Below are 23967 nucleotides of genomic sequence, written 5' to 3' on the forward strand. Positions count from 1 at the left end.
ACCTGTAATACACATTCACCTGGGGTTACAGTACAAAAGCTGCTCATACTATCAGCATATGGACTTCTATTACATAGAATGTTGATCTACTCATAACAATGATGCATTGCAGTAATTTATCTCTATTATGAATAAATGTAATTACTGAATAGCATTTTGCTGCAGAAGTGACTCACCAGTAAATACAATAGTGAACAGGTGAGGAAACATCCCTCCTCTTGTTCTTGGCCATTATCAGATTTGCACAAGAAGATAATTTTTACATAGCATTTTTACTTCAGGGGTTTAGAGGAAAACTACTGTAGAAACCCTGATGGTGAGACCAAGCCATGGTGTTACACCACCAACAACAAAACACGATGGGAATACTGTGACATACCCAGCTGTGATGGGACAGAAGCAGTAACCTCTGGTAAGGGAGTGGGATACAGCTGTGATATGGAAATTGAAGGAATAGTGGGAGACATTTGGGTTTTTTTGTACCCGATCTCAAAAAAATCATTGTTTATTCATATTATTATTAATTTGTTGATCTGGACACTCTGCAAACCACATCTGAGTATTAGTGGAAGGTTGAACCTCGTGGGGATTTAAATCTGGTGAGAAAGTGCAGTGTGTGGAAGAAAGATTTTACATCATATTGTTCTTCTGACTTCCTCAACTTTGAAAAAGTTACTGAGCAGTGGGCTCCCAGAGTTTCATTTTTACTTTTGCTGCATGGTATCTTTTCTAACATCGAAGTTTTGAAAAGTGTGGAAAAGTTTTAAAGGACAAAATGAAAAACAAACCCCCTAGAAATCATTCAAGTCTATTGCATTCAGTGGCAAGGAAAGAAAAAATGTAGATAAAGCAGAAAAACACAGTAATCCAAAATTCAATATATATCCCATTTTTTTGAAAACTGAAATGAAAATTTTCTTCTGTTTCAAAATTTCCCATTGAAATTTTTTTTAAATGGTTAAAAATGACATTTCCACATGAAAAATACTGCTTTTGACAAAACTCCATTTTCGATGAGAAAATGTATGGCTCAAATTTTGACCAACGCTACAAATGATACAAGTACAATAGGATCTCGGTTACCCAAATTGCTTGGCACCATCAAGTATGTTTATATACACCAGCTGGGTGTCCATAGATAACAAATCAATAGAAGCTGCAATAATTTAAGAAAAAACATCGGCCTCCAAACTCCAACCCCTGAAAGATCCAACCCAAGACTTCCATTAGTAGCGTAACTAACATCCCCAAACTCTGTCAGTACAAGCAAAGGGAAATCATCCCTATGCAAGCTCAGAGCAATCCAAACACTAGAAATACATCTGATATAAAACCACAGGTGTCCCCAAACTTTGGGTAACTTTGGATCCACATTCTGAACTTTGTGCATCTCTAATGTAGCATGCCCATGAACACAAAATTGAAACTGAGATACAAATGCATCTAAGGAACAGCCTCTGGCTCATGAAGGTAACCCATGAAAATCTTCCAGACATCCTCAGAAATGCCCTTTCTGAATGAGATCTTGTCATAAAAAGATATCTGTGAGAGGCAGGCTAATCTCTCTGACTTGTTTCTTGATTTTATTTGTTTGTTTTGGTTTTTCTGTGCTCATTTATCAAAGTAAAAATTCAGTTTTAAGGTACTGCTTTTTATTGTTCATTACAGATGCAGTTGTGCTTGAGCAGGATCCAGTCACTGAGGATTGCTTTCAAGACAACGGCCAGAGTTACCGTGGCACAACTTCTATGACTATTTCAGGAAAGAAATGCCAAGCATGGAGATCAATGACTCCGCACAAACACGCAAAAACCCCAGAAGCATACCCAGATGCGTATGTTTACTTCAATCACTATCACAAAATCAGTGCAGGCATTGTCCAGAAATCTATTAATTGTGCCTTCCACTTAAAGGGACACTGTCAAGTTAAAATTCACACTGCAAACAAATTTCTTTACCTGTTTTACTAAGAGTGCCTTGAGTGAAAGAATTTTAAAATCCAATTTAGTTGTTGCTACATTTGCTCTTTGTTTAATAGTTTTAGTTTCTCCATTGATTTTCATTTTCCAAGCAAGAAGTCAGCTTCACTTTCAGGATCTTAATACTGCAGAGGTTTCAAACACTGCAGGAGGATGTATTTCCTTGAAAATAACTTTTCATTATTATTTTTTAAAACATGGAAACATTTCTACTGGTCTAAGATTTTAAAAGAGCTTGTTTTCACAACATTTAAATTCTGGGCTAAATGTAAGTTAATATTATCTCTTTAAATTAAGAGTTGTCATAAATATTCCAAGAATCACACTTATGGCCACATTCTGCCATCAGATCCACACTGTAGATCCTTAGAAATATGCACTGTGGTAAGTATTTGAGAATCTGACAGCAGCCTCTAAACCTGCTGCAGAACACAACATGGGAGAATCTAAGAAAATGGAAATGATTTATATATGGACACAAATAATGTTGCAATACATACTGGTCAGGAATATGTGTAGTATTGCTGAGTTATATGTATTTATGACTGCAGTAGTCATACTTAGAAGATGGGGTTAGGTACCATAATATATCCGTTGCATTTTAGTCATATTTATTGATTAAGCTATTTGGACCATACAGATTCAGTCAGTGATCATTTATTCCTCATGTAGTGCGAGTCACAGTCACTAATATCATAGAAATGTAGGGATGGAAGGGACCTTGAGAGGCTCATAAAGTCTGGCTTCCTGTGTGAGGCAGGACCAAGTAAACGCATCCTAGACCATCCCTGACAGGTGTTTGTCCAACCTGTTCTTGAAAACCTCCGGTGGTGGGGATTCCACAGCCTCCCTTGGAAGCCTATTGCAGAGGATAACTACACTTCTATTTAGGAAGTACCTTACCTAAATCTATCTTGCTGCAGATTAAGCCCATTACCTCTGCTTTACCTTTGATGAACACAGAGAACAATTGACACAATCCTCTTTATAACAGCCATCAATATATTTGAAGGCTGTTATCAGGTCCCCATCTCAGTCTCAGACTAACCATGCCAAGTTTTTTTAACTTTTCCTCATAGGTCAGGTTTTCTAAACCTTTTATCGGTTTTATTGCTCTGCTCTGGCCTCTCTCCAATTTGTCCACATCTTCCAGCTGAGGCTTCATTCATGCCAAGTAGAGCAGAAGCATTACCTCCCATGTCTTACATATGACACTCCTTTTAATACGCCCCAGAATTACATTAGCCTTCTTCACAGTTGCATCACATTGTTGTCTCATAATCAACTTGCGAACCACTGTAACCCCCAGAACCTTTTCAGCATTATTACCACTTAGCCAGTTACTCCCCATTTTGTAGTTATGCATTTTTCCTTGCTATGTGAAGTACTTTGCACTTATCTTTATTAAATGTCATCTTGCTGATTTCAGACAAATTCTCTAATTTATCAAGGTCATTTTGAATTCTAATCCTGTCCTCCAAAGTGCTTGTAACCCTCCCAGCTTAGCATTGTCTGCAGATTTTATATGCATACTCGCCACTCCATTACTGAAGTCATAAATGAAAATGTTGTGTAGTACCAGACTCAGGACTGAACCCTGCAGGATCCCACTAGATTTGCCCTCCCAGCAAACCACTGATAACTACTCACTGAGTACAGTCTCTCAACCAGTTGTGCACCCACTTTACAATCATTTCATTTAGACCTCATTTCCCTAGTTTGCTTATGAGAATGTTATGTGGGATTGTGTCAAAAGCCTTATTAAAATCAAGATATATCACATCTACTGCTTCCCCCACTCATATCCACTAGGCCAGTAACCCTGTAAAGGAAGGAAATTAGTTTGGTTTGACATGATTTATTCTTGACAAATCCATGCTGGCTGTTCTTTCTAACCCTATTATCACTAGATGCTGACAAATGGATTGTTTAAGAATTTGTTCCAGTATCTTTCTAGTTATCAAAGTTAGGCTGACTCATCTATAATAATCTGGGTCCTCTTTGTTTCCCTTTTCAAAGTTAGGTACTATGTTTCCCCTTCTCCAATAAGAACACACTGTATTTACATTTGCAGGGACTTGAGGCAGAACTATTGTAGAAACCCAGATGCTGACAGAGCTCCATGGTGTTACACCACTGATCCTATTGTGAAATGGGAATATTGCAATCTGAGGAAGTGTGGCAATGAACAGCTGACTTCACCAAAGCCCCCTCAGACAACAATGGCAACAAAGCCTGGTACGACTAGACCCACCACAACAGGTAACCAGCAAAATATAATCCTTATATAAAAGTCCTATAGCACTGAATATGACTCCCATCCAACAAAATGGTTAAGTGCGTACTTAACTTTAAGCATGTGAGCAGTCCCATTGAAGCCAATGCTTAACAACTTGCAGCATCAAGCCCGTACACATTGATACTATAGACGCATGTTCTGAGACCCTGGCTCCTAGAGTCATGTGGGGTCATCTGTATCTAACCTTTCTTATAAAAAATATTCTAACACTCATGGCTGCCAGGAAAAGCTTCAAGATATGACCCTAGTGCAAGTGATGCATGATGTTGGCCTGAATTTTCAGGAGCCTGAAACAATAGCTCAGAGAAGTGTGAGCTGCCCCATTTATCTTCATGAATTAACACTGAAACCTGCTGCTCTAGTGAGAGAGCCCCAGAGACACCAGCCAAGCAAGGAACTTGGTGCAATGCAAGCTTTTTCAAATTTGTTTTGCAATCAGATCGTAGAAGTTATTCGGCCTGAAAGTTTATGAAATGGGATTGAAATTTCATAAAATTGCTCTAAATCCACCCCTTTTGTGAATTCCCAACACACATTTTGACAAAGACAAACATTTTCAGTATAAATATTTTGCCCATCTCTAACAATATTCCAGTCCACTTTATCTTATACTTTTTCTGATATCATCCTGCTAGTTTCTTTTTCAGCAAAACCACAGGGCATGTAAGTACCAAAAAGATGTTACCTCTGATCTGGCCCAATGATGCATGGCAAAGAATCACCCTCTTTTTTCTTCCCTTTTGCAGACTGTGTAGTCGGTAACGGTAAAGAGTATCGTGGCACAACAGCAAAAACTGCAAGTGGCAGGACTTGTCAGGAATGGAGTTTGCAGAAACCTCATGGCCATGATTCTTTCACGCCACTGACTCATCCACGTGCAGGCCTGGAGAAAAATGTAAGCAGCCGTTCTGACAATACTTGCTGAAGTTGAGCAGCCATTCCTTCCATGCTAGCATGTTTGTGGAACACTGAAGAACGGTTCTTATTTAATTTACTTTTCTCAGTACAAACTAAGAATCTGATCATGTAAACTCTTATCCAAATGAGCAGGGCTTATTCTTGTGTGACACTTGTGAGTCTAGAAGCTCTGTCACACATCCCTGCAGCTCAGCTGGATAACTCCACATCTGACCGTGTTGAAGGTGGTCTCCCTTGATCTGGGAGGTAGTGATCTGCAGATAGCCTCTGCCTCCCCAGCTGGAAGGAGCAGCTTTTGGTAGCAGCATCAGCAGGGACAGAAGGGGAGGACACAATACTGGTTCCATGCTTCTCCAGCCACCCTCCTGATAGCTCTCAGCATGCACACTTCTCAAACACCCCTCCAGACAGCATCCATTATCCATCCCAGGACACAGCCACCCTAGAGTCACACTCCTACTGAGCACCCTTCTAGCTACCCTGACTCTCGCCCTAGCACCCAACAGCTGCCGAGTTTTGTGGGGTTCCATATCCTACACCTGCCACGGCTTGCCATGGCTTTACATAGGAGGGGGGAGCAGAAAAAGCCCAGCAGAGCTCAGGATGGCTCTGCTTCCTCCTTCCCCACCCTCCTGTGAGCAATGGGTCCATCTGCTCTCCCCCTCCCTCCCCTCTCCACCACTTCGTGTGAAAGGGGGGATTGAGAACCTGTGGAGCTGCAGGAGGAGCAGAGGTGCTCTGAGAGGCGAGGGAAAGATGTGGGAGCTAGGGTGCATAATTTACTGGTGGGTTGGGCAGAGGTGGGGCTGGATGGGAGCAAAACTGAGGCGGGGATTAGGAGGTGCCTAAGTAATTGCTGGGCTGATGGGACTTAGAGTTAGAAGCTGCTTGATGGTGTGGAGATTCCAGCCAGCGAGAGCTCCTGCAGCCAAGGCCAGCTCACTGTGCTCTGCACATTTGGGGCTGTCTATACATTATGTAACATGGTTTTTGATGATTTTTGCAAGTCCCTCGATCCCCTGGAATGCCGAAACAAACATGTAAAACCGAGGACCAATCCATCCCCTAATGCGTTATGTAAGTTATGGACAGCCCCTTTGGGAGCGCTGGCAACACTTTAACTGCCACAGCCATAGGGAGCGTTCAGAACTCAACAGAGACACTAGCAACAACACCATCTTTAAAAAGAAATCTCCTGATTTTCTGGGTGCGACTCAAGATTGCTGAACTTTGGGAGTTGGAATTCTGCACTCGCTTTCATCCATGCAAAATATTGCACCTGGAGAAACCCAAATCTTGGCAGCTTTACTGGTCCCCTTGGCATTAATGGTCTGCAAGTACCAGTAAAGTCTACTTGCATGAGCACACTTTTGCAAGATCAGGTCCTGTTTTTTCCTTAAGTTTGTAGTCTGCAGCAAAATTGCTTTTATTTCATGAACTGAAATTGGGGCGTATTTATCAGAACCATCCTTTGCCTTTGGGTAGAGGTTGTTTTTGGGAAAGGTTAACAGATGCATCCAAACATAATTAACTGCCATGGATAGTGGAGAGGGGAGGAAACATATAGACATTTCTTTAGCACTGTGGTATTTAAGCATTGATATATAGGTTGGGATTGATGTGCATCGGCGAACTGTGTAAGAGAAGCTTCCACACTACCTGTCTGGCCCTGTGACATATGAGAGGAGCAGGGGGCGGTCTTTTGAAAACATCAGAACGGATGCTCTTTGCCTTCTCCTGAAGATCTTGAAAACAGAGTGGGATTTGGAAATATGCTTAGCGTTGGCTTAACCACTCTGCTTAACTTCAGTAAGAACAGAGTTGGACCAACACTACGGAAAATCCCATCTTATATTTGTTGTACCCTACTTCCCTTCAGTCCACAGGATCAACAGGAGTTTTAGGCTGGCTCTGCTGCTGTGGTTTGCCTGGCTGAAGAATGTTTATCCGTTTTACTTTCATGACATTTCACTAAATTCATTCAACGGTTTGAGAAAAAGAAAAGAGAGGATTTTATAGCAAGAAGAATAATTATCGACAAGACTGTGAAAATGTGTCTGGGGGAAAAATCCAACATTTAGTTTCAGGTTATTATAAAAGCATAAATCAATAGACTTCTTTATTCCCTGCTTAATATTCATGGCTTGACTGTTTGTGTGTTCATTTCTGTGTTTATTACAGTATTGCAGGAATCCTGATGAAGACATTAATGGTCCTTGGTGCTATACGACAGACCTGTGGAAAGCCTGGGAATACTGTGAAATCCCCAAATGCCGTAATTATTCTTTAAACAGTCTTGTCTCCCCTATTTAAATTTTTGAAACTGTGTTATGACATTTGCAATGGGTGGTTTTATTTTTCAACCTAAGTGGAAAAGAGAGACTTTAACAATAGCTTTAGATTTCAAACTTCTGCTCCATGTAACTGACAACATCATCTGCTGGTAATTAGCGGCTAAGGTTCAGATAACAAGGTAGTGTCTAATCTCGACAAGATTGGCTGATCTCTACAGAACATGCTGGTTGTCATTGCTGGAGGTGGTCATCGAAAAATGGAAGCCTCCCAAATCACTAGTCACACTCAAACAGCTTGGCCAAATTCTAAACAGAGGCTATTATTCACTGTCAGAACTAAACCCCACCCCAGAGTACGGACCTGTTCCAAAGCCCACTGAACTGAACGGAAGTCTTCCCATTGGCTTCAGTGAGTTTTGGATCGGGCCCTAAATCTGCAGGCTGCTCCCACCCCTGTTCTGTCAACTGGCACAAGCAAGTTGGGTGGAACAAATGCAGGGGGAGGATGAGCCAGGCTGACCTAGAGGTACTCTTATTTAGTGCATCTCCCTGGGATCCTATGCTGGCGGGGTGCAGTCCTAGACATAAAAATACATCTGCCATCCCCTGGTAAAATGCCCTTCCTGGTGGGTGGGGCGAGAATCTAGCCCTAAATATTTAAGAGCAAATCCCCTTAATTTATGTACTTAAAAGGCAAGGCATTTGGGGGTCAAAAAAGGTAAAGTGTTGTGGGGTGCATGTTTCACTTCAAGCTTTTTATTGAGTTTAAAGAGCAAGGCTCATAGTCTAGCTTGTGTGACACAGGAACAGGAGCTGCATGGGTGCATCTGACAAAATGCAGGCAGCTGGTGGGCTGTGACTGCTGCTTGCCACACTGACCATAATGGTCTCACTCTTACTTTGTGCTCTCCACCCCCTCATGTTTGTTGTATCCACCCATTGTCTTTTGTGTTACACTTCCATTACAAGCTGTTTGGGCTAGGGGCTGCCATTTTGTTATGCATGTACAGTGCCTAGCACAATGAGGTAGTGGCTGGTAGGTAGTACTACAGTACAAATAAATAACCACAACAACCATGATCTGAAATGAGAATATACCCACTACCCACTTTCTGAAAATTTTATTTATTTATTTTGTAAGGGTTAATAATTCATATCCAAGACACTGTATGCAAATCAAAACCCGGGACCCACTGTATTAAAGAAGAGATCTGACCACACATGACATTCAAGCTGTAGCTCCAACTTTTTAGCTCTCTGGAAAAGGATTTTGAAAGTTCAGAAAACCCCAAGCACTGTGCTTTGCCTGTAGTGGTAAATATTACATGGACCACAGACCTTTTACAAAACAACTTATTTCAAACAGTAACTAAGGAAAGTTCATTCTGAGAGATCTCTCCCTAAAAAGAGCCAAAAGCTTAAACCTTTTTAAAATTAAAATAATGTATATGGAAATATGTGCTTACGCTGTACCTAAGGGGCACACAAAAGGGCTTGAAAATACAGCCTATGGTGGGGAGGTGGATTGCTTGTCGATTAATTATTAATGAGTAATTGTATGATAAATTATTATTATGTGTTGCTTGTACGTGTACTACAATAGCATCTAGAGGCCAGGGCCTGTTGTGTTAAGCACTGTACAAAAACACAACAAAGAGACAGTCTGCCCCAAGAGTTTATATAATCTCTCCACTCTGCCCATCTACTCTGTTCTTATAAGAACAAAACATGATGCTTGTACATTTCAGTATCCCTGACCAAACCCCAGAACAGAGCAGGGAAGTGGAGTAAGGGATTCTGCAAGATAGACACCCCACAACTATAAACCAACCCCACTGGCTTTATTGTGGTGGGTCACTGTAGGGGTATACAAGCCCCACACTGGAGAAGAAGGGGTTAAGGAGTTGCTCTGGGTCCAGGTGGCCTGTCCCCACCCCCTGCAAAGGCTGGAGGAGGAGGTTAAAGAGGGAAGCAGAGTAGCCGAGTGGCGGGCAAACAGCAGAGGTAAACTGCACTCCTGCTGAGCTCCTGTGACCTGACCAAGCCTGTAAAGAAGGGACTGGTGACACTGAAGGTCAGAAGCTTTATTTTTATATTCAGTTCTTTATTTTACCCTGTAGGAAGAGAGGGCGCTAGTAGCAAGTGATCCAGGGAGGCAGCCATAAGTTGCCCACCATTGGGCCCTGGGACAGAGCCTGGTGAAGAGGGTGTCCCTGGATTTGCCTACCGACTCCTAAAGAGGGACATCTTTGAAAGCTTAGGCCTTGTTGGGGAACCTGACCCAAGGGGGAGGCCCTGAATTCATCACCTGATCCTGAAGACCTCTCTATACTGGCCTCTTTATACTCGCAAACTGGGATTTTCATATCTAGTAAGAGACAGTTACTTTGGAAGTCAAGGGCAAGAGGACCAACATTTATCCTACCCTATAATTAAAAAACTGATATACGTGTATAATCTTCATTTTAGAGATCTGATTTCTTGTATTTGCTGGAACCAGCAAATTTCTCATTTCTAAGTGACGGACACAAAACTAATCCCTTTTTAAAAGGGTCAGAAAGATTTGAGGTAACAAGAAAATAGCGTGAGCCTGGGTCAAGACTGGAAAAAAAGGCGATATGTTAAACACAGACATGACTGAACTTCATTTACCATTGCTAGAGATTGGTGTGAATGCAGTCAGAGGATGTGGGTTTTAGGGTTGCTGTAACCGGTCAGGGGTGTAAAGATACTTATTGAGGCAATTTGTGGAATGTGATTTTTTTTCTCTTTTATTCTTTTCCCATGTTGTGGGGTGAGCCCACCCCATCCCCCTCAGGTGGGGAGGTTTGGGGGGTGAAGCAGGATCGGGGCATCCCCACAGGCGCAGTCTACCAGACTGGTCCCCTCCTGGCTGTATGTCTCAAGGGTCCAAGTTAAGGTGGCCGCCCTTAAGGCTGAGGCGGTGCAGCCTAGCGGCTGGAGTCAATAATTGCCCTTGTGTCAGGGCGAGGCATGCAAACAGTCTGTAGCCCTGACCCTCAGACAGGGCAGGGCGAGTCAACGGTCTATATAGTCCCAGCCCCTAGGGAGGGCAGGGCAGTAAGCAGTCCATAGCTCAAGCCCCCAAGTAGGGCAGGGCCACAAGCAGTCTATGGCCTGGGCCCTCAGGCAGGGTCGGGCAGGAGACGCAGTCTATAGCCGCCAGCCCTCCGGCAGGGTGGGGCAGGCAGCAGTCTGTAGCTATGGCACGGCATTTGTGCACCTCTGCAGTCTGCTGCTCAGGTAGGGGGTTGCTGTCACCCCAAGGGCAGTGGCAGGGAGGGTTGGGGGCATGGGCCTGCCCAACTCCACCACATCCCAGCTCAGGGCCCTGTCTGTGATGGGGGTGGTCACCAGCCTGGCCAGCCAGGATCCTACCACAACTCGCTGACCTATCCCAGGAGGGAGATACCACTCACCCCGTCTCCCTAGGCTACTTCCTACCATGCCTCCTGAAGCTGTCATCCGGGTCTCGTCGGGGCCTGGCGCTGGTAGCTCCCTGGACGTCTGACTCTGGGCAGTTGGCCACGGGCAGTGGGTCTCCGTTCAGATCCCTCTGGTTCTCTCAGCTGGGAGCTGAGGCGGCTCCCTGCTTGGAGCCTCCACCAAGTGTCCTTCCTCCTCAGTGGTCCACCTGGAATGAGCTGGGCTCTCCCTTTTATACTGGGGCAGCAGTTGGCGCATGCCCAGCACAGCCTGTGGGGGCAGGACTTTTGCCACCCATGGTGTGTGTTTAACCCTTTCCCATTCAGTGCGTGGTAAGCCCACCCCTTCATATCCCCTCATTGTAGTTTTAGCCCCATTTTGTTTCTGTCTCACTGATATCCAAATGATACTTCTGTAAACCTTTTGCCATGTAAATCAATGTGTTGTTATACTGAAAGCAATATTTTGGTCACAGACATTATTAAGTGTTCTAATGTTTATGCAGTTTTTGCTGTGTAATCGCTGTATAAAGAGTGACAAGCTAGAGAAGATGTAAAGATAACCTTCCTCTCCCAGTTTTTTAAATGCATTGTGAATGGTATAACGGCTGCTTTAAAATTCTTCCTGTTGACTTCATTTAATTCTTTAGCTCCTTCTGAATATGAATGTGGAAAAGCCAAGAGAAAGCCAAAGCTGTGCCCTTCAAGGATCGTGGGCGGGTGTAAATCAAATCCACACTCTTGGCCCTGGCAAATCAGTCTCAGGACAAGGTATAAATATTTCACATTGCATTACCACTTACAAAGCACCTCGCTACTGGGGCATCCCAGTAACAACTTTGCAGAAAGGTCTTAACTCTTCATGTTTCTGTATATGCAGCTGAAGCCTTCTGGAGAGTAATCTTGATCGCTCCCTAAAAATGCCCCAAAACTGAAATGCCTCTAACATAAATCTCGTAAACAAAATGTATGGCATAACCTTTTTTTCCTCCTGACAAGATTGTCCCAATATAATGAATGCAATTTAGTTAACTAGAACCCCTCCAATTTTGTGCTAAATACTTACATAGGGCAGATTTGAATCACTAATCCAAAATGTGCTTTAATTTTACTGACATAACACACAAATAATTCCTATTAAAGGCAACGGGAGTTATTGGTATCCTGCCATAGGGGATTTAGACCTGGAGTGAAGCCAGCAATTTAGAATTTGTACAGATGGTTTTCTGTCCTCCTTGCTTATACAGGACCCAGTCCTGTTTCCATTGGCACCTATGGCAATACTCCCATTGACTTTGATCAGAGCTGTATCAAAGCCATAATCTCTCAAGGTAGTTATGCCATGACCTAATATTTTCAGTTTCATAGTGGTCATGGTTAGTTATGGAGATCTAGCAGCGCTCATAAAAGGCATGATGAAAATGCCCACAAAAATCTGCTGGTCATCATAAAAATATTATCCTCAAGACAATGAAAATTGTATACTTTGGCATCAATGACAAATGCCTATCCACTGCTATAGTCCAAGTCACCTATCCACAGCTATGCAGGGTTGCAGCCTTTTTCAGTTTGTCCACAAACCAAATGGTTAAGCCATCATAATATTGATTATATTTCTGGACACATAACCCTCCTGTTGAAATTGGGACAATCTAGAAAAATTCAAGATAGGTGTCAACCAACTTTATGTTTTTCTCATGTTCTGAGCCAACCAAACCTCATCTCTTGATGAAAATCAGTATTTGCTTTCTGTTGATTTGTAGAATAAGATCTGGGAATCCTAAAAGCCTCAAAGTGAGAGAAGTTGATTGTTTACTAATAGTCCTCGCTGTGCATTGCAGTGATAATGGAGGATTAACTTTACTGTTTTAAATTAACCTCATGCCTTTCCTCTCTCTTCCAGTTTCAACATGCACTTTTGTGGTGGCACTCTGATAGCCCCACAGTGGGTTCTTACCGCCAAACACTGCTTAGAACGGTAAGTGTCTATAATAACCAATTGTGGATATTTCCTAAAGCTGGATAGGAATATCAAAGGAGAAACAAAGTGTGCCCGGCAAGGTGTTTCTTTGACCTGTCTGAATCAGCCAGCACTGCACCTACATGATGGCTCTTGCAGTCAGCCAGCAGTTAGAGTGGTTAAGTGCTCTATGACTTCTTCTTAGCCCCAAGCACAGTTCCTTCAAGTTAGAGGAACTTTATTGAGAGAAAGAAACTGGGTAACAGTGACGGTCCTTACTGAATAATGTACCTGTTAATATCTGCAAAGGGAGCACAGTCAGGCCCTGATTTTGGGCACATGTAATAAGCAAGATTGATGCTCAGATATCTCAAGAGAGCAACTTACTGTCCTGAGGAATTACCCCACAATGTGAAACACACACTGATGGCTGAAAGAAAGGTTTCATATCATAAAAAGGTTAGTGGTGTGCTTAAAGAGACCTTAATAAGCAAAACTCTGCATCCAAAACAGAGTATCTAGTCATCTGACTTCATGGTTGATGTGGCCATAGGAGTTACAGTATTTGCAGTTTTATTGTTGCATTCAAACTGTCACATAGATGGCATTTAGAGATGAAAAATCCCAGCTAAGACCAGACCGTGCTTTGTTTTTCAGATTCTGATACAAAGAGATGTCCAACAATATGATTACATAGACTCATAGACCAGAAGGGACCACTGTGATAATCTAGTCTAACCTCCTGCACAATGCAGGCCACAGAACCACCTTCACCCCCTCCTGTAACAGAACCATAACCTCTCGCTGAGTTACTGATGTCCTCAAATCATAATTTAAAGACTGCAAGTTACAGAGAATCCCCCATTCACGCTAGATTAAATCAGCAAGTGATCCATGCCCCATGTTGCAGGGGAAGGCAAAAAAACCCCAAAGTCTCTGACAATCTGATCTGGGGGAAAATTCCTTTCCAACCCCAAATATGGTGATCAATTGAACCCTGAGCATGACTCCTGTGAAAGAATTCTCTGTAGTAACTCAGAGCCCTCCCATCTAGTGCCCCGTGTCTAGCCATTGAGGATTTTTGTTACTAGCAGTCGCAGATGGGCCACGTGCCATTGTAGGCGGTCTCATCATACCATTCCCTCTGTACACTTATCAAGCTCAGTCTTGAAACCAGTTAGGTTGTTTGCCCCCACTGCTCCCCTTGGGAGGCTGTTTCAGAACTTCACTCCTCCGATGGTTAGAAACCTTTTTCTAATTTCAAGCCTAAACTTGTTGATGGTCAGTTTATATCCATTTGTTCTTGTGTCAGCACTGGCACGTAACTCCCCTCCTTCCCTGGTATTTATCCCTCTGATGTATTTACAGAGAGCAATCATATCTCCCTCAGACTTGTTTGGTTAGGCTAAATAAGCCAAGCTCCTTCAGTCTCCTTTCGTAAGATAGGTTTTCCACTCCTCAGATCATCCTAGTAGCCCTTCACTGCATCCTTCATCTTTCTTAAACATGGGAGACCAGAATTGAACACAGTATTACAGATGAAGTCCCACCAGGGCCTTGTATAATGGCAATAACACTTCCCTAGCTCTACTGGAAATACCACGCCTGATGCATCCTGTGATTGCATTAGCCTTTTTCATGGCCGCATCACACTGGCAGCTCATAGTCAGCCTCTGACCGACCAATACACCCAGGTCTTTCTCTGCCTCTGTCACTTCCAACTGATAAATCCCCAGCTTATAGCAAAAATTCTTGTTATTAGTCCCTGTGTGCATGACCTTGGACTTTGCTCTATTAAATTTCATCCCATTTCTATTAGTTCAGTTTTTAAAGATCCTCCAGATCTTGTATGATATTCCACTCCTTCTCCATACTGGCAATATCTTCCAACTTGGTGTCATCTGGAAATTTTATTAGCACACTTCCACTTTTTGTGCCAAAGTCATGAATGAAAACGTTACATATGATTGGTCCCAAGACTGATCCCTGAGGAACTCCACTAGTGACCTCCCTCTAGCCTGACAGTTCATCTTTCAATAAAACCTGCTGTAGTCTCCCCTTTAACCAGTTCCTTATCCACCTTTCAATTCTCATATTAATCCCCATCTTCCCTAATGTAACTAATAATTTCCCATGTGAAATTGTATCAAATGCTTTATTGAAATCCAAGTAGATTAGATCTACTCCATTTCTGTTGTCTAAAAAAAATCAGTTATCTTCTCAAAGAAAGATATCTAACTTTTGTGAAACCATGTTGTATTTTATCCCAATTACCTCTCTGTCCTTAACTACTTTCTCTTTCAAAATTTGTCCAAAGACCTTGCATACAAGTGAGGTCAAGCTAATGAGCCTGTAGTTTCCTGAATGACTTTTTTCCCTTTCTTAAAAATAGGTACTATATTAGCAATTCTACAGTCACAGGGTATGACCCCCCCGAGTTTACGGATTCATTACAAATCCTGCTGTTGGCCTTGCAATTTCATGTGGCAATTCCTTTAATATTCTTGGATGTGGAGCATGGCAAATTTCCTACTTGCAAGAGGACTATTCTTAAGCTCAATATGAAAGATTTGGTAGGAATAAGAGTGAAAACTGATGAGATGCTCACCTACTCCCATTCCCTCTACCTTAGCTTCAGCTAAAATGAAGGATGCTGTGATTCATACCAGGGTGCTATCTCCTGAACTTACTGAAGAAGTCCATCCTTCATATCACTGTCTGGTTAGTTGATGCCTGATAAAAGGGAAGCTCCCAGACCCATCATTGTAGTAGTCTGTGCAGCTACCCATCCCTCCCTTGCCTACCTTCCTCTGGTTGTTGGTAGAGAGAAGGACATCTTCCCAGAGTTTCCCCTCCCTGCCACCCTTCCCATTCCTAGCACTTCATTTTAACTGATGCACCATTTTCCCCTCCCCCACTTTTCTGGGTGCTGCAAAGACAGATGGGATCTCCACCACTCTAGCTATCCCCCAGCCTGCGCTGCTGCATAGGTGGGTTTTGCGTCAACACTCTTCTGCACTTTTCCCAGGCTCTTGGCTGTTGGGGCAGAGGGGGAGAACACGTGCCTACACCTTGTTTCAGGTCCTCCTCCCCAGCAAATAGCTCTGCTACCTGCCTCTGCTGCTGCTGCTTGTATCTTGGTCAAATAGCAGCAGAATGATATTAACATGCTTCTTGTCATTTTCACTATGCCCCCTTAATAGGATTCTGAGGAGCAGCTGTGAAACTGATCACATGTCCACTGTTGCTACTTGGGAAAGCTCTGAGCGGCAGCAGAGCCACTGGAGCTGTGTATCTGCAAATTCAGAAAGAAAATATGACATCACTTTACATACACATGGATTTCTTCAGAACCATAAGAGCTAAACATTTAAAAAAGTAATTTTATTTTTGCAGAAATCATCAGTATGTCCCACCACCCTATCAACTACACTCAGCAGGGGTGCAGGGGTGCAAGCCCTGATTATCTGTAGAGAACCTTATCATGTACAATCACCTCTTATAGGTCATCCAGGCCTTCTTCATACAGAATCTTCCTTGGACTACACACTGAAAGGGCCACTGAGTCATCTGTGCAAATGCGAGAGGTTGAGAAAATGTTCAAGGAACCTGGTGGAGCAGACATTGCCTTGCTGAAGATGAGCAGGTATCGTTTCAGCCATAGCTTTCCCTTTAGGCTGAAGTGTGCTCATCTGGATTAAGATTTGACAAATGCATGCTGTGGAAGTGACTGGTTAAGGTCCCTGGAAGGGATAGTGAGCAGCTACCCAGACCAAAAAGTATATAAAGTCATTTCTAAGCATTTATTACAAGCTTCAAAAATGCATTTTGATCTATTCAGAATGCATATAGTAATGGATAAGCATATTGAAAATACTACAAAATAGACCAGTTTCCATCATAGACATGTTGGACTAGAAGAGATCTTGAGATATCATCTAGTCCAGCCGCCTATGCTGAGGCAGGACCAAGTAAACCTAGACCTTCCTGACAGGTGTCTGTCTAACCTGTTCTTAAAAGCCTCAATGTTGGGGATTCCATAGACCTCCCTTGGAAGCTTGTTGCAGAGTTTAACTACCCTTATCAGTAGAAAGTTTTTCTTAATATCTAACTTAAATCTCCCTTGCTCCAGATTAAGCCCATTACACTTCTTGTCCTGTCTTCATGGAAAACAATTGATTTCCCTCCTTTTTATAACAGTCCTTAACATATTTGAAGACTGATATGAGATCCCTCCTCGGTCTTCTTTTCTCAAGATAAAACATAGTTAAATTACATGGTTTGACTAAAGAGATTTTAAAGGAATGTGGAGGGCAGAATTTTCAAAGTTGCGTTCCTGTATTAAATAAATCAAAATTATACTTAAGTGTCAAACACATTCCAAAAGGCTCCCAAGAGGTTTAATGATTTTAACAGGGTGTGCCTAATAGAGATTTGCTTAGGATTTCTAAAGTCAGGAGTCAAAAGTTGGAGAGAGGTCAGAGGTGTGGTCTGACCCTGAAATATCTCTGTTCCATTTTCAACCCACACAAGCCACAATTTGAGGTCTAAACAGGGCATTTGATTTAATAAAAAGAGTTTCATATGGATCCTAAAGCAATCCCATTTAAACCTGGCTCTTTGTCAATGCATGGAAAATGACTTGAGACCTGCTGGGTTTTGTGGATCTTGAAAAAGAAATGAATTTCTTGTTTTCTGCTGCAGAAGATATTCTCTCCCAGATGAAAGAGAAGGTGTGTCATGCCCATGATGCATAAATGATTGCACAAGGTGCAAGGAAAGAATCAGATCCCCAGTCATCCAGCACCTGAATTTTGGCTGAATCCCAGGCAGCCCAGTTGCATTGCAAGCAGACTCAAGATGTTTATATGTGTCTTAGTTTAGGCATGTAAGGACAGACCTTACTGTGTCATCCAAGCATGCGGAGGGCCCCCTGCCAGCAGAACCAGTGTGGTTCTGTTGCACAATTTTGGGAAGGGAGGGGACAAATTTGGGAGGATTGCAAAAGAGGTGCCTTCCTGATTCCCTGCAGGCTGGAATTCTGCCAAGTGGCAGCTCCGCTGAGGAGGGGTGGGTGGGTGGAAGTGGAACAGCAGCATGGGTATGGCTGGAGGATCTTCTGCCTTGTGGCTCCTGCCGTCGTCTCCCATCTTGAGGAGGGGATGAGGCAGGGCTGCAGTAACAGCCGTGGGGTGCTTCCATAGCCTCTCTTTGGCCTGGGTGGGAGGATTTCTTCCTCTAGGGGAACTACCACTTGTCCAGCCCATTTGACTATTTAATGGTGGGCTGAGGATTTGGGCCCCAATACAGTAATAGGCATCTCTTGTGGTACTCTAATAAGTCCTGTGTATATTTGCATTTGCCTGAAGCCCTGTCCAGGGTCCTGCTTAGACAGCCAGGCAGGCACCTCTGAAATCAGGATCTGTCATGTTGTGGCTTGGCCTAAGAGACCAAATTCTCTGATTTATTTTAACATTACTTCTGCAGACCCTCCAGAAGGGTCTGCCAAGTCTCTGCACCTGCTCCTCACTTCTCCCTTTGCCTGTACATGCACCACACTGGGGGAGAGTCCGAAGAGGAAAGCTGTTTTGGGCCTGAGAGAACACTTCACTTAAAAAAATATTCTACCTCAAGGCTTGTGGGGCTATACATAGGTGCCAAGCACCAACAGCTCTCCTTGACTTCGTTTGGAGAGGAGAGCTCAGCACTTTGGAAAATCAAGCCCGTTGTGCACCAACTCTCCATCCAGAGCCTGCAGAATGTAAATGGTATCAGGGACAAACATGCTAAAGGCTATCTATCTCTTTTGGATTTGTTTTTCATTTTGTTTTGTCTCAGTCCCGCAGTGATCAACAATGAAGTAATCCCAGCTTGTTTGCCTCCAGAAAATGTGGTGGTAGGAAACAGAGTAGAATGTTTTGTGACTGGCTGGGGAGAAACACAAGGTGAGGCACATTCAGTGCAATTAAAAGTTCAATGCAAACCCCAAATGTAAGCCCGCTCTGTGCTAGAAAAAAAAATCAATGTTCATAAGTATTTAACACACAGCAAATATCACTGGGCAGTGTCATTCTTTCCATCTCCCTCTCTCTAGGAGTTTGATTCTCATAATTCAGGAGTGCTCCATTGAAATCAATGGAGTTAAACCTGTATAAAAGCAGTATAAAGCGAGAGGAGAATCCGACCTAACTATCTGTCAGCCCGTTCCCTCTTTATCCTCCTTTTGCTGCCCCAGCTTGGGTTTCTGTGCAGTCAGGAAGGATATTTTTCTAGCCTTGCCCCTAGTCTAAACTGCATGATGGTGACTTGGTTCATTCTCTTGAATGACTTTCTCACAAAGATTCCAATCCTGTAGTCCTTACTCAGAACGGGATTTCTTGTCCTCACTTTCAAAATCTGCCACATTGCCCTGTCTGACTAGAATGTTGCCTCCTGTTCCATCTCCTATATCCCCTCCATTACACTCGGGATGTCATTCCCCCATCCTGTGTCTGTCCTGTCTGCTTAGGCCCCAAGAGTTTCAGAGTAGGGACTGTCAGCTACTCTGTGCGCGTGTACAGTGCCTAGAACAATGGGCCCATCCCTGGTTAATCTTTAGACATTACTGTAACACACATGATTAATAATAATAATACCCCATTGGATTCCCACTCCTATCTGTGAGCGCTTTGCCATCTTTCCCCCTGCATAAGAAATGCCTTTCACATACCTGTCCTCCAGGCCACCACTCTCACTTTAAAAAATCCCATCTTCTTCAAGATGAGAGGCAAGTCTGCACTTCAGAGTCTCCAGTCTCCACAGTAGTTCAGGCCTAGGTCTTTATGATGTTTCAAGCAAACGGTCAGTTACATTCCAGCTCTGAACTGCGTTTATTTGGAGTCAGGGGTTCTGAGGCATTTTGCAGGTGGCTAGGTGTGTATTTGAAATGCCATGTCCCAGTGTCACACGGGCTTCCAAAGGTTTTGACCTTGGCAGATTTTCCCACCCGGAGGTTTAACGTACTTTAGATAGATTGAAAATTAATCCAGGCGAATGATTTCATCTTTTTTTGCTGAATGAGACATGCTGGTATTTCACCCTAATGAAATCCTATAAATCCTAATCAATTTCTATCAATTCTAAGCACTTTGCTGCTTTTCATTTATTTATTTATTTAAAAGCACTTTACAAAGGAAAATAATCAGTATTACCTCCATTTTATAGATGGGAAAAATGAGGCACAGAGAAGTTAAGTGACTTGAGCAAAGACTCCCATTGACTTCAAAGGGCTTTGGATCAGGCCCACAGTGAATCAGTGGCACAGCCAGGAACAGAAGCCAGATTTCCTGATTCCCAGGCTAATACCCTATCCATTGGCTAATATTGCCTCTACTAAGTAGTTCATTTATCTGTGCAATTTATACCTGTTTGTTCCGCTGTTTATTTGCAAAGGTACTGGTGGAGAAGGTGTACTTAAAGAAACTGAAGCTCCTGTGATTGAGAATAAAGTGTGCAATCGCCCCGAATTTCTGAATGGAAGAGTTCATGACAATGAGCTCTGTGCTGGGAATATTCATGGTGGTGCTGATAGCTGCCAGGTAAGTAAAGAATGGTGACATCAAAACTGACTTTAAGCATAAGCAAGACAAATGGCACGTGGCTCTCTATACTGTAAAGGCCTCTGTATTAGCCTCAGCACCTTCTTGAAGTGTAAGAACCGAAAGTACATACAGAACCTAGTTCTCTCTTGCTTCTTCTTCCATTGGAACAACCAGAGCTGGAGCTAATTCACAGCTGGATTATCCCCTTCATCCCAAACAGCGAGTGGGTGTGAAAATGTAGTTGACCCTGTGTGGAAATATACTCCATGCTGCATTCCCTAGACTCTTGTCTTGTTAGGGGAAGGCACGGCAGTGGTGAATGTTCATAACTGTAGAAAAGCTTTTTTTTGTTTTTGGTATTCTAAAGGATTAGGATTGCTAACTGGAAAGTTTTCTGATTTCCTTAAACATGTGAGAGGACTTTAGAAATGCTCCTTAACCTAGCTGAATGCAGGGCTCAAGCTGGGAGCTTTCCTCATTGAAAAGCTGGAGTCTCCTAGGTAGAGAAGTCTGAAAGCAAATACAGACTTGCCTGAGAAGGCCTTCTGCTCCATCAGTGTTAGTGGTATTTCCTGAGAGTGCAGAAATCTCAGTGATGTGTCTGTCAGCCAGTGGGCGTATGCACTTGAATCAGTGTTCTGGTATTTGCAGTCAATAAACTTCTGACCAGGTGGGACATAGGGTGTGAAGTAGCTACCGAATGTCTTGAATTTGGACAGAAGCTCAGACTTGTGCTCTCTTCTCTTCTCTTCTCTTCTCTTCTCTTCTCTTCTCTTGCTCCCTAGCTTTCCAGGTCAGGTACCAAAAGATATTTTTTAAAGCCTTTGATCACTCCTATTCATTCAGAGGAGATGCTCCCTTTGCCTACTGGATTAGCGAGAGGCTATATGCTAAGGTTCCTTTCTCTTCCCTGACCAGCTCTTTACTATGCTCACTGCCCTCTGCTTCTCCTCCAGCTCCCACTTGGTGTGTGTGTCTCACAGTGTAGGCAGGGCCGGATTTCCAGTTAGGCCCAGTAGGCACTTGCCTAGGGGTGCTGGCATTCTAGGGGCACCTAAACAGTGGCAGATTACTGCACAGCTAGCGGGGCCCATGCCCAGGGGCCCCGGCCAATTTGGGAGCCCTGCATGAGTGCCGGAACTCTGGCCCCACCCCTTGCTCTTCCTCCTCTCTCCCAGGCCCTGCCATCCTCTTCCTCTTCCTGCCCCTTGGCCAGGCCAGAAGCCAGAGCCCAGGGTGAGCATGTTCCTCCCACCCAGAGCTGGCTGAGCCTGTTGCCCCAGCCTCTCTCCTCTCCCACCCTCGTGTGGAAAATGTGAAGGTCAGCTGTAGGCAGGGGAGCCACTGAAGTTGCTGTGCCTAAGGGTGCGTAAGGTGTAAATCCGGCCCTGTGTGTAGGAGGAATTGGGAGTAAGAAGGCAGAGGAGACCGTTGGCTCACAGGCATCAGTAGCCGCAGTAATAGTGCCATCCTGCTTGAGGAGTCAAGGCTTCCGCCAATCCTTTAGTAACTAAAACTAAAGGTTTATTATAAAAAGAAAGAAACAAACTATAAGATAAATGTTAAAGGGCAATCAGACACATACAATTGATTTGAAAGGGGAGTTTGCAGGCTTGTATAGTCCCCTCTGGTGTACATCCAGTACCTGGATGGGTCTCAGTCTTTTGTTTCAGATATAAGGACTAGGAGAAGTGAGGGGATGTTCTGAAAGGGAAGTAGGGATGGGGCAGAGAAAGGAACTCGAGGGAGTAAGAGTAAATGCCCCTTGACATCATCCTCTGACTCTACATGTATGTTTCACTCCTGGCTGTCAAAAAATCCCCTATATCGCCAATTCAGATATTTCTTGGGGCGGAGGCATATTTCAGACCTTGCCTGCTCATTTCTCTCCCGGCAGGGACCCTTCTCCCCTTGGCTGGGGAGTCTCCCGTCTCTGTCATGAGCTGGTACTGCCAGGAGTCGAGTTCTCAGTAGACTCCCCTGAGCTCCACTGTACAGGAAAAGACTCCCTGGGCACCAAGTTACAGCACCATTTGACCTGGCTGCCCCTCAATCCAGACAGAAGGGTGGCTAGGCTAAATTTCAGTGGCACTGCACCCACTCAACTGGAGCGATACAGCAGCCATACTGATTTAAATATAGGACTGCTGCTTAGAATGGCTGGGTAACGGTCTTCACGGCCTGTGGAACTTTGACCAAAAACCTTGGGAGTTGACGGGACATTTCCGCCTCTTCCCCCCTTCAGTTCCCTTAATCTCAAAAAGTCAGCCAACACGGAGGTAGGGAAAGCATAGCTTCTCTCTGGCTCCAGTTCAGGTGTTATCTTTTGACACATACTTGGCCAGTGGAGATATTTCCACTTCTGTGCCCCTGACCTGTATGTTACTGTTTGTATATTGTGCTCTCAAGGTAGCCACCTTCTTTCTTCTTCTCTGCAGGGTGACAGTGGAGGACCCCTAATATGTGCTGACCAAGGCGGATACATTATTCATGGCGTCACCTCTTGGGGTCTTGGCTGTGCCGCGCCCATGAAGCCTGGTGTTTATGTTCGAGTTTCTAGGTTTGTTCGGTGGATTGAGAGGGTAATGAGTACCGGCTGAGTTCTGAAGATTCACTCATCCCTCCTGGAAAGCAGTGCACGAAGTAGAGAAGTGGGATTCCAAATACAGTGTAAAAATCAAAATTATTTACAAGAGTCTGAAATAAATATCATCATCTATTGTAAGTTGCTGTAAATTAACAGTCATTGCCAAGAAACCAAACTGACTGTTGGTCTCTTTCGGTGTGTTTTATATTCTAAAATGAACACATGGTTGTGAGGTATTTATTGAAAAAAATACCCTATTCTCTTTTCCATAACTGGACCCAAATATTTTAATCCTTGGTACAGTACTATAGCAAATAAAATAAATTGTTCGTGAAGTGTTTACTTGCCCTACTGTTTTTGTGCTCTCAGGTTATTAACAGAATTACCCAATCATCACTAATTACTGCAGTTCATGTTTACTTTTCCTAGCCTCTAACAAGACACTAGTTGCACCCAACTGCATGGTGTAAAGCTGTGATCCTTCCTCTGTGGATCTTGGGCTGCATGTAGTTCTTCAGGGCGACAGTAAGTGGCATTGACAGAGTTTGAAAGTGTGATACATTCACTGCCTGACACTCCCCTCTGCCATATACATGTGAGCAAGCAGGGGGAGTCTTCAGCCAACTCCCCGGTGCTCTGATACACACTCTACACAGGGAGGGGAAGAAAGAAAAAAGCCACTGGAATTCTTTCATTCTCACCAAGAGCCAGAAAGGTGGAGCAGGGAGAAGAAAAACTCTCACCACCCACTATCTGTGAGGTGGAAAATGGGGGAAATTCATCCCTCCTAAGGGCGGGTCAAGAGAAAGGGAAGACTACCTATCCTCCTAGCAACTTGGTGGTAGGGCACAGAGAGGAGACCTCTTGTATTTTAGATGCCCCTTGTGCATGCCAGCTTATGCAT

General features: G+C 43.6%; 1 protein-coding gene across 1 annotated transcript; it reads left to right on the plus strand.

The window, feature by feature from the left end:
- Positions 1-261: 261 nt before the first annotated feature.
- LOC137156307 (plasminogen-like) lies at positions 262-23403 on the plus strand. Its single transcript, XM_067553031.1, has 11 exons — positions 262-412; positions 1669-1834; positions 4054-4241; positions 5025-5173; positions 7378-7471; positions 11587-11707; positions 12840-12914; positions 16402-16542; positions 18735-18841; positions 20328-20473; positions 22915-23403. Exons 2-11 carry the CDS (start codon positions 1749-1751, stop codon positions 23074-23076), a joined length of 1269 nt encoding a protein of 422 aa, XP_067409132.1. The 5' UTR covers positions 262-412; positions 1669-1748; the 3' UTR covers positions 23077-23403.
- Positions 23404-23967: the final 564 nt, after the last annotated feature.

Source organism: Emydura macquarii, unplaced genomic scaffold, assembly GCF_026122565.2.
Source record: "Emydura macquarii macquarii isolate MOO-44397 ecotype Brisbane River unplaced genomic scaffold, CSIRO-AGI_Emac_v2 contig_1436, whole genome shotgun sequence".
In the NCBI taxonomy this organism is placed as follows: Eukaryota; Metazoa; Chordata; order Testudines; family Chelidae; genus Emydura; species Emydura macquarii.

Coding starts and splice junctions, on each gene's coding strand:
- LOC137156307 (XM_067553031.1), top strand. CDS start 1,749: ATGACTATTTCAGGAAAGAAATGCCAAGCATGGAGATCAATGACTCCG. Junction 18,842..20,327: donor TGGCTGGGGAGAAACACAAG/GTGAGGCACATT, acceptor TTATTTGCAAAG/GTACTGGTGGAGAAGGTGTA. Junction 20,474..22,914: donor GTGGTGCTGATAGCTGCCAG/GTAAGTAAAGAA, acceptor TCTTCTCTGCAG/GGTGACAGTGGAGGACCCCT.